This window comes from Fukomys damarensis, unplaced genomic scaffold (assembly GCF_012274545.1).
Source record: "Fukomys damarensis isolate Sample0158 unplaced genomic scaffold, DMR_v1.0_HiC HiC_scaffold_36, whole genome shotgun sequence".
NCBI classification, from domain to species: domain Eukaryota; kingdom Metazoa; phylum Chordata; class Mammalia; order Rodentia; family Bathyergidae; genus Fukomys; species Fukomys damarensis.
Genome location: NW_022900948.1, coordinates 11,358,273 through 11,369,155, shown reverse-complemented (window position 1 = coordinate 11,369,155; position 10,883 = coordinate 11,358,273). Strand labels below are relative to the sequence as shown.

General features: G+C 48.0%; 1 protein-coding gene across 1 annotated transcript; it reads right to left on the bottom strand.

Annotated features, from left to right (window-relative positions):
- Positions 1 to 240: 240 nt before the first annotated feature.
- Spink4 (serine peptidase inhibitor Kazal type 4) lies at positions 241 to 9,302 on the bottom strand. Its single transcript, XM_010619200.3, has 4 exons — positions 9,242 to 9,302; positions 4,501 to 4,541; positions 2,214 to 2,326; positions 241 to 353 (listed from the first exon to the last, which is right to left on the bottom strand). The coding sequence occupies exons 1-4, from the start codon at positions 9,300 to 9,302 to the stop codon at positions 308 to 310; spliced, it is 261 nt and encodes an 86-aa protein (XP_010617502.3). The 3' UTR covers positions 241 to 307.
- Between the last annotated feature and the right edge of the window lie 1,581 nt (positions 9,303 to 10,883).

The window sequence follows — 10,883 nt, the reverse complement described above, 5'->3', positions numbered from 1 at the left end:
GTCCTAATAGTGCAGACTGGGGCAGGCAGGAGTGCTGGGAAGTGTTCTGGTGTGAGGGGCTGACCTCTCAAGTAGGCAGAAGATAATCGGGACCTCTGAAGGGACGTGACAGGGTTGAGGAGGATCAGAAGGAAGGAGAGGAGCTGCACATCAGATTCAGAGCAGGGCAGGCAGACAGTGCAAGATCTGCAGCCACCTCCCAAGTCCCCAAAGACACCGGTCCACATCGCCAATTGGGCTGTGCTTTTATTTTGCATCACATCTTCCTGCCCACTACTGTTCTTCAGCTCAAGGCACTCCTGTGGGGTCAGCATTTGCCATCCTTTAGGATCTGGATGTCTTTTTTGGTTTTTCTAGAATCACAGGAAACAAGGATGAGGCCACCTCTGCGGTAACTGTCACATACCCTTTAAGGACCAGGCTTAGTCCACCCAGACACCCTGCTGAGCCCTGCCCACCCCATGTGCCAACGCAGTGTAGATCCTAGGGCAGCAGTGGCAAACCTATGGTGTGCAAGACAACATGGGCTGTTTGCTTAATTAAAAGCTCTAAAAGGTTCACCGTCGCTGTCCTAGGGGGTCTGTGGGTATATCCTTTATAACCTTTCCCCCTTACATACCCTCCCCCTGGGAGATTTCAACCACCGCTGCATGCTAATGGCTGCTAGATCTGTCTCCAGCCTTGTCCCCTCCCGGCCTGTTCATGCGGCTACCACTGCACATCCTTGGGATACACCAGAGGCTCAGCTGTCCACAAACATCACCCCCTAAAGCTGCTACTCATTAACTCCATAATCCCCACCCTGATATAAGACACCACCAGCCACCCATGAATCAGAGAGCACCTGCAGATTAGAAAACAAGCACATTGCTCCTGCTTCTTCCCTCCCCTCCCCTTTCACATCCACTCACTCTGAGCCTGTCTGTCATTTCTACCCATAATGTACCTTGGAACCATGTGTCTTTAATTATCATGATCCTTTTTAAAGCTAGGACAGTACCCGGTTCCTTCTTACATTTCCTCTAATACAAACCACATCTGTCTAGAGCTTTGCAGTTTCTCTTCCATAATCTTATTTAACTCTAGACTGACTAAGGGTTTTATTGGGGAATAAACCAAGATTAAGTAGATGATCTGATGAACTAAAGTCATGCTCTGGCTCTGCTCACCTCATTGGACTCATTTACTGCCTCTGCCTCACTCTCCCTTAAACTACACTTTGGCACGTCCAACTTCTTATACTTTCCTTCGTACAAATGCCCTTTCCCTCCTGGGAAACACACTCATTTTCTACTTCAAATTATCTTCCCTTCTTTTCTCTAGCTAATTTCTACCTATTCCTTCTGAGGGCTGAGCATAGGCGTTAACCTCCTGCAGGCAGCCTTCCCTGCCTTGCCCCTTCCCTACTTCCCTGGAATGCTGTGTGCCCTATCTGAGCCTTGAGCATTTCATGCTCTAATTAGCTGCCATCAGCCTGGCTTCCCACTTAGAACAACTGTGCTCCAGGAGACAAGTGATACTGTCTTATCTTACTGTGCTCTATTCTATCCTCAGTGACTTGCACAAGGTCAGTGTTCAATAAATAATTGTTGGTTTGAGGAATGAAAGAACAAATGTGATTATCTAGCAGAACAAGGAAAAGAGCCCAGGGTTTTCCAGGCATGGCACACACTAGTAATCCTAGCACTTAGGAGGTTGAGGTAGGAGGACTGTGAGTTCAAGGTCAGTTTGGGCTACACAGTGAATTCAAGGACAACCTGGACTACATAGCAGACCCTGTCTGAAACGGTCAATCAAACAAACAAACAAACAAACAAACCAAAAACAACCCAGCAGCTGGGTGTGGTGGCGCATGCCTGTAATCCCAGCACTCGGTGAAGCTGAGGCAGGAGGATCGCTGTGAGTTCGAGATCAGCCTGGGCTACATAGTGAGTTCCAGGTCAGTCTAAACTACATAGTGAGACCCTGTCTCAAGAAAACCAAAAAACCAAACATAAACAACCCACAACAGAGTTTCTACTCCTGCCAAAGTTGGCTTCTGCTTAGAACCTTATGCCTCCCTTGAATTACACTTAGGCTCATTCTGTTAGGGTTTAAGCTTTGAAGACTCTTCTCAAGCCAAGTGTTCATGAAAGATGCCAATCAAGTCTCACTCCTTTCATATTTGCATGCACCAGAGATGGGGCGACCCAAACAAGGTGGGGGGCACTTACATACGGGTCACGCAGAGATGGCACTCATTGTTGTATGTGACCCCGTCAGTGCCACAGATGAGATTAGTTGTCTGGGGACAATTTGGAGGCTCTGCCATGTGCTCGCAGATGGGCTGTGGAACAAAGAGGAGGGAGGGAACTCAGATTTAGGAGGAGTGGGGAGGGGTCCAGGTCCCTTCTTGGAGCCGGAGAGGCAAGGACCAGCCGGATTGAAGAAGACGCATTTGAGTCCAGTGAATGTGAAACCATAGTGTGTTTGCACCTGTGTGTAGGTGACCGTACATTACGCCTGTGGCTGGGTGTGTGCGTAAGTATCACCAGCGTCTGCTGAGCCCAGCTATGTGAACATCCAGACGTGTGCTTGTGTATATTGTGTGGAGCTCCTGGGGACTGCTTCACACACTCCTCAGTCTAACTAGAATTTCTTCTGGGGGTCCGTGTGGGGACCCCAGGAGACAGAACCACTCTCATTCCCAGGAGGCCTCTCTCCCCAGGGACTCCTGAACTCACCCAGGCCTTCGTGGCCTGTCAGCCCACGGCAGGAAGGTGGAACAATATGGGAAGCCTGGAAAATTGAGGCAGGGAACTTACTTGAGGCTCAGCCTCAAAGGACTTCAGGCCGTGCTTGAGACTCAGAAATTGGTCAAGACAAGCTGGGGCCTAGGATGGGGATGGGGTGAAGGAGGCAACGTGGTACAGCAGTGAAGATCTGGGCTCTAGAGAGTTCTGCCCCTGATTGACAAGTGACACAAACTTGGATGCACTCTTTCCGCTCTCTGAACATCAGTTTCCTCATCTTTAAAAATTATTACAAACAGGCTGGGGATTTAGCTCAGTAGCTCTGTGCCTGCCTTGCAAGCACAAGATCCTGAGTTCGATCCGCAGTACCACACACACACACACACACACACACACACACACACACAATTATAAACAATAGTGTTCCTCTCATGTGAGATAGATTAAAATAATATAAGTCCCGAACTTGTGACCATTTGAGTTGCAAACTTCCACGATGTGAACAGACCTTGCATTGCCAACATTCACAGATGCAAACAAATCGCGGAAGCAGCTCACCTGGCCACCGGACACGTCACAGCTGTGCTGCTGTGTGCTCACTGTGCAGTGTGATGTCACTGACTGGAGGAGGAGGGTGAGTGGGATGGTGGGGCTGGCAGATCATCAGCAATAGGAGATGGGGAAAGGTGGAATCTCACTCCCACCTGAGGCTGACGACACAGGTGCTTTGATGGATTCAATTCTGTCCACCCTCTTGAAAAATGATCCAGAGATGTCTGAGTAGTAGCCTTTTTTCTTTCTCATCAGAGATGACTCTATCCTACTGTCCCTGCTCCAGCTAGTAACTCTCTTCTTGTCAGTTCACTTCACGAAATCCCTTACATGCCAGTTGCTGTACTGAGCCACCATTCTAAGGTAACTATACAAGTAAAAATAGTTTACTTACAGCACTTTTGTGTCTTTTTTAATGCTTTACGTTGTATATTTTTGTCTAAGGTGTGTAAGACTCACTTTGTCTCACTTACAAATGTTCTCCCAGAACAGAACTCATTCATAAGTTGCGGACTTACTACACATAAAGTACTGCATTTGTTGGCTCTTCATCTGCCACCAGATGAATGGAACTGGATTCTGGCTGACTGATGCGAATTGGCTGAAGCTGCTGCATGGGAAGGTGGCTTTGAGCCTTTGCATTCACCTGCTTGAAGGGATGGGTGCTCCATACACATCTACGAGGACATCAGCGCCCGTACCACTGCCTTGGACTCACGAGGACATCAGACCCAGCCAAGACAGAATCAGGGTTCAGGGGCAACTTGCATTTGCCTTCTCAGAGTGAAGGGATGAGTGATGAAGTGTGTTTTGGGGAGGCTGGCATAAGCCACAGGGTCATTCTGTACCCCAGGGGTACCTCTTTGGCCTAAACCCTGTGGCCTGTGTACTCTGCCTAAAGCAGAGAAAGTACTGTGTCCTGCTGAGACAGAGAGGAGAGCTCAGAGAAGGGAGACCAGGTTGGGGTGGATCCCAAGGGCTTTGAGACCAGACATTGGTGAAGGGGCTGGGTCTGCTCAGACTGAAGAGGTAACCTGGGGGACTTGGAGGTTCAGGAGGCCACTCTGGCTAACTTGGGGCCACTGAAGATATCTGGACAAGAATGTGGAGAGTAACAACATTAGCACATTCCTAACACGGAATAATACTAACAACATTCCTAGCACGGATGAAAACACTCCTCTGCGAGGGCCAGAGTAGCAAGCAGCTGCCTTACCATTCTGGAGAAAGTGAACTCCCCTGCTGATGCTGTCACTTCTGAAAGACAAAAAGCAAGAATTAGGTGATGTTAGCTGGAACTGATGGTGCATATCTGCGATCCTAGCTACTTGGGAGCTCAGGCAGAAGGATTCTAAGTTTGAGGCAAGGACTGAGATGTAGCTTATCACCATATGGGTTCAACCCTAGTATACAAAACGAAACAAAAACTGTGTTGGAGTTGGGTACTGGTCTTGGGATCTGAGGACTGTTTCTCCTCTGGAGGACCTGGCCTAGCCACTACTCAGTCTGGAAGGAAAGTGAGTCACCAGACACCGGTGCTGCCAGAAAGTTCATATGAGTTTGTGTGATCTTGGATTACATAAATAGAAACAGAAAGCCTAGAATTAGAGAGGTGACTGTTTAGCCTGTTCTTTATTAGATCCCATTGGAATTTTTGTGTCCCACATGATAATGGTAATAATACTAATAATAGCAATAATTCAGCAGTTACTACATGGCAGGCACTGAGAATACATGATTATAAGTACTTTTCACACCTACATTATTACTCAAAGGGAAGGAGGGAGACAGTTGTGGATGCTATCTGTAATCTGCAACCCAAAGTCCATTGCAGGACTGACACATTCATTTCCCCAGCTGCTAGGAGTGTCAATTACTCACAGAAAGTCCCTTCTTAGGAATTACCCTGCGAGAATGGCACTGCCTTGCCTACATTTGCATCCCTACCCAGGGACAGCGCATATCCAATGACATTTTGATGTCTCTGTCTGGAGCTCTTCTGTTGCACTGTCAGCTTCCTGTACCCTCACTGGTGTCACTTCTGTCCACTCTCCCCGATAAATGGCACGCGGTTCCCATTGTCTGAATGACCTAGGAGAGAGGCCTGAAGAGGTCCAGCAGTGCTGAGCACGGTCGCACACACTACAATTCCAACGCCCTGGGAGGCCACGGCAGAACGATCACACATTCAAGTCCAGCCAGGGCAGCTTACTGACTTTAGCAAGCCCCTGTCTCCAAATAATAAAAGATAAAAATAGGGCTGGGAATGTAGTTCAATGTAGCTCACTGATAAGCTCTATTAAGTGGGTTCAAAAGACAAACAAAACAAGACAAACAAGTCCAGGGACACAACTTGTTAAGGCAGAGTCAGGATTTGCACATGAGTCTCACTCCAGAGTCTGACTCTTTCTATTCATGTGGTTGTGCCCCTGAAGATCTGGCCAAAGGGTTTATGGGATATGAACAAACTGGTGACATCAAGTATGACAGGCAGGCCAGGGAACCAGACACATTTCTAAGGGCACAGGTGGGAGGAAGCCGTAAGGTGGAGAAGGGCAAGATGCTTCCTCAAGTCTCTGCAGGGCTGTCCTGGAGCTAGAAAAAGAGCAGAGCCTCTCCATGTAAGGCTGCAAGGAGGTGGGTCTGTTCCGTAGGAAGCAGAGTTTTCTGTCAGTGGGAGCTATGCAATAATAAAGAGCAAAGGAGGCTGTCTGTAGAGGTACTACGTTCCCCACCACTGGAAGTGTGCAAGGCAACCTTTTGCTGAAGATACTATTACGACAAGAGATTTCCAAGGCAGTGTGCGAGGAGATTGAGACTGTCGCCTCTGATGCCCCGCAGTGGGACATCAAAATGTAAATCCAGTCCTGTTGCTACACTGCTTAAAACCCTTCCATGTCTTAATTGCCCTAACTAAAGTGTCCTTCTATGGGAGAATGGATCAACTGTGACACTTCCATACAATGGGATACTTCTCAGCAATAAAAATAAGCAGCTGATATACACTATATGGCTGAATCTCAAAAACATTTTGCTGGGCAAAAGAAAGCCAACATAAAAGACATAAAAGACTACACGCCGTATGTTTGCATTTGTGTGAAATTCTAGAGCAGGCAACTGACCTGTGTGGAGAAAGGGGAGAGCTGTGGTCCCCCTCCCCGCCGGGCACTGGGCAGCTCTACTAGGCTGCCTCTGAGCAGGGGGTGGGGTGGGAGGACTGGCAAGAGGGATTTCTGGAGTGGTGGAAACGTTCTGTATCTTGTTTTGTTTTGGTTTGGTTTTCTGAGACAGGGTCTCACTATGTAGTTGAGACTGACCTGGAACACACTACGTAGCCCAGGCTGGTCTCGAACTCACAGTGATCCTCCTGCCTCAGCCTCCTGAGTGCTGGGATTTCAGGTGTGCGCCACCACACCCGGCTAAACGTTCTATATCTTGATGGAACTTTGGGTTGCAGGTGCACTGTCAAAGCTCACTGATAAACTCTATTAAGTGATACAATTTGTGCATTTTGTGGTATGTAGCTGGTAGGCAAAAGAAAAACATTAAAAATTATAAAGCCCTCCCATGGCTCCCTGTCCTGATCAGTAATCCTCCTTAGGACCTGAGCACCAAGGAGTCTTTTGTTTAGGGTGCTAACAGGAATTGGCCCCAGTCGTGCTCCTTGGGCTCACTTTCTAGCACACTCTCCCTGCCCCTAAGACCCTATTTCCCTCCCTATTCTGTTCCCCCTGGCTGTACCCTGTCTTTTCCTATTGAGTCTAACCAGCCTTTCAAGGCTGACACACCCGCCCTGTCGTCCCACACAATTCCTGAGCAGACCTGGATTCAGGTTACATCAGGAAGGCGGTGCCGTCTCATTCCCTGGGTCGCCCCTTCTTCCCTGTAATCCTGAACTTCCCAGGCCCCAAGTTTCCCGGCCCGTGTAGCATCTGCTCAGTGCTGCACAAGGGGAGTGTTCAAAAATTGACCACTCAAGTGTGTTGGGGGAGGGAGCATTTAGAAACCCGGCCCCTCAGAGTTTCTTCCTCAGGACTCTGGGAAAGGTTGCATTTATCCCCAGGCTTCCCTTGACCTTGACTTGTGGTCCTCAGAGGGCCAAGTGGGAGTCTACACTGTATACAAGGATCTTCTTCAAGGCAGACCCTGAAAGGTTCCCAAGTGAACTTCTCAGGGGATGGGTGCCAGGCTGGGAGGAAGCCACCAGAGCCTACGATCCATTCCTCATTACCTAGGCCCCAGGTCTGTGTCTCGTGGTGGGGAAATAGTCCTGCCAGGCATTGCCTTATAACATGATGGCTTTTGTCCATGTGGGTCCCGGCTGTTCTCCCTGCTTCCCTTTGAGTTTATTCTTAACAACTAGAGCAATTCTTTAAAGCTATAACTGCTCAAACCCCTTCAGTGCCTCCCATTTCACTTAGAGTTTCAAAAAGCCAAACTCTCACACTGGCTCACAAGGCCTTACTCAGTGGAGTTCCCAGTTGCCTCTCTCATCTCCTATTGCTGTGTGTCTTGCCCTTCACTCACCTCCAGCCACACTGGTCTCCTTACAGTCTTCTACTCTGGGCCTTTGCCTGGAATCCCCTTTTCCCCGAAAAATCGAATAATCGCACAGCTTACTCACCTCCTTCTAGCTTTACTTAAACATCAGCTTCTCAGTGATACTTCTCCCGATTTAAAGCTGCAAACCCCTCCCAATCCCTACCACCGAGCTGCCTATCTTTCCTTACTCTTGATCACATTCTAACATACTGGTTTAGGGATTGTTTCCTTGAGGTACTGGGTATTGAACCAGATATATCACCAGCCTTTTTTTATTTCAAGACAGGCTCTCACCAAGTCACCATGTTCAGCCCTCCACTGTAATCTTCCTTCCTCCCTTCCTTTCTATTTTCTCCTTTCTTTTGCTCTCTCTCCCTTCCTCCTGTATTCCTATCCTTCCCCCTCCTTTTTCTTCTTCCCTCCTCTTTCTCTTTCTTTTTCTCCTTCCTTCCTTCTTGTCTTTCTCTTCTTTCCTTCCTCCGTCCCTCCATTCTCTCCTCCTTCCCTGTCTTTTCTTTCTTTTATTCATTCTTTCTTTCTCTCCTTTATTTCCAGTACTAGAGATTCAACCCAGGGGCTTCTCACTAAACTATCTCCATTATCTCCCAACCCCTTAAAAAACTGTCTTCTCTTTGTTGCTGTTTGTTTGTTTTTTAATTTTGAGACAGAGTCTCCCTAAGTTTCCCAGATAGGACTTATATTTGCAACCCTCTTGCTTTATCCCTCCTGGCTCTTGTACCTTTCTTGTTTATTGTCTATTTCTCTTTCTCCATATCCCATTGGATTTAAACTCCATCAGAACAATTCTTTCTCTCTTTTGATCACTGATGTGTGAAGGTTCCAGAACAGCACCTGACAACTGTTTCAAGGCTGTGGAGGTGGCCCAGGCCTGAGAGGAGCCCATCCCAGGTATAAGTTCGCTCCATCCAAGGGCTCCCATCCAAGGCCCTCACCGCTCACATGGCTGTGCTCAGTCCCAAACTATAGTCTGTTGGAGCAGAGCAGCAGCTCAGAGGACCAGGCTGAGTCTTTCTTAGCAGCCATCAGCTTACAACCAACACACTTGCCCATATCGCCTAAGGACTGAGGCCCGCATTCTCCTTCTGCCCTCTCCACCTACAGCCTAGTAATTTCTTAGGGAAGCTTTGAGCTAGAACAGCCTCCTACTTTACAGCTGGAAAAACTGAGGCCCTAAGAAGCAGGAGGTGGCAATTATGGACCATAGTCAGGATTTGGACCCAAGTTTCTTTCTCCCAGCCAGGCTTTGCCCGTTGCGACGGAGGGTACATGTGGGAAAGAAAAGACAAATGTGGAAAGCCAAGCCCTCAGGCGGTGTTCCAGGCTCGCCTCTGCCCACCCCCAAGTGCACTGGCGGACACCATGTTGCAGAGTCTAGGTGCACTCTGCCCACTCACCCCTGTCCCCAGTGAGGAGGGCAGCCAAGGCCAGGACAACTGCCCACAGGTGGACAGCCATGCTGGTTCTGTGCTGGTATGGTCTTGGCAAGCCGGGCCTGGGCCAGGAGGAAGAATGGAGACTGTTTATAGTGCCCATCCCCACCCTTATCTGGCACCAGTTGGAGGCCAGAGTGTCACCTCAAGTTAATCTCTGCATCCTGGAGTCAGAAGGGGACTTGCCAAGGCAGAGATGCTGAGTTTGCAGTGACATGAGCTATGGCTGTGGACCTGGCAGATTTCCAGAGCCAGCAAAGGAGTAGACAACTTGCCAAGGTGATCCCAGGCTGTGAATTGAAGGAAAAAAACAGAGGAGAGGTAGGGGGAGGGGGAGGGAGGGAGAGAGATATCAAGGCAGGAGAAGGAAGGGAGGGAAAGGGAGAGGGGAAGCCAAAAGACAGAGATGAAAAAAGGGAGCAAATAGTCGGCAAGAAGCAGAGAAAAGACAAGAGACATGGCTGTCTTTGCCAGTGCCTCCCCTAACCAACTTTGGAACTTTAGAAAAGTCACTTTTGATTTGTTTTGTTTTGTTTGAGACAGGGTCTCACTATGTAGCTCAGGCAGGCCTCAAACTCATGGTGATCCTTTCTGCCACAGCCCCCGAATGCTGGGATTACAGGTGAGTGCCACCATGTTCTGCTTCAGAAAAGTCACTTTTCTTAACTGAACTCCCATTTGCCCATGCACATAATAGGTGTGATAATCTGGCTCTGCTTCCCTCCCAGGGCTGCTGTAAAGATAGCAGACGAGAGAACATTTAGTGGAGTATGAAATGAGGTAAATGTAAATAGAACTGATTCTTTTTTACTTGTTCTTTTGTTTGCTTACAATGATGTGGGCACAACTAGCAGACAAAAAAAAAACCCAAAACTTTTTAATAGCATGTTTTGTGTGCTTCATGGTCTGGCCCTACTCCTCTGGTCCCTCAAATAAAGCAGATTAAAAGAAAGAGGCCCTTTTGCTTTGCAGGTATTATATACTCCTCTGCATTTTAATGGATTAAATATAGAAACAGTTCTTTCCCTTCCCTTCCCCTCCTTTCCCCTCCCCCCTCCCCTCCCCTCTCCTCTGCTTTCCTTTCTTTCTGTCTTTCTTTTTCGATGGTTTATTTTTCGAGACTGGGTCTTGCTATGCAGTTCAAGCTGGACTTGGACTTATTACACAGCCCATGCTGCCTCAGACTGGCAGCAATCTTCCTGCTTCAGCTTCCCAAGCGCTGGGATTACAGGTGTGTGCCATCATACCCAGCTACATATGATTCTTTTCCAGAAAAATCAGCATCTAAAACTCCGCCATGCCTATATAATATGTATGAATGATTACTCTCAAAGAATTTTGGGGGCTGGGGATTTAGTTCAGTGACACTGTGCCTGCCTTGCAAGCAGAAGGTCCTGAGTTCAATCCCCAGTACAGAGAAAAAATTTCTGATTTATAAAAAGTATTACAAAATTATATCTACTTATTCTTGTCTGTAATTCATTTAGATGAAGGAATCTAAGCTACAGATTCGATTTCTCAGGGGAGAATATTAAAAATACAAATTCTGGGGCTGGGGATTTAGCTCAGTGGTGCCACTGCCTGCCTTGCAAGCACAAGGTCCTGA

Bases quoted from the DNA above. Each gene is read 5' to 3' on its own strand.
- Spink4 (XM_010619200.3), bottom strand. From the start codon at position 9,302: ATGGCTGTCCACCTGTGGGCAGTTGTCCTGGCCTTGGCTGCCCTCCTC. The intron at 4,542-9,241 runs GTGAGTGGGCAG...TTTGTCTTTCAG, and splicing joins CCTCCTCACTGGGGACAGGG to AAGTGACAGCATCAGCAGGG. The intron at 2,327-4,500 runs GTAAGGCAGCTG...TTTGTTCCACAG, and splicing joins AGTTCACTTTCTCCAGAATG to CCCATCTGCGAGCACATGGC.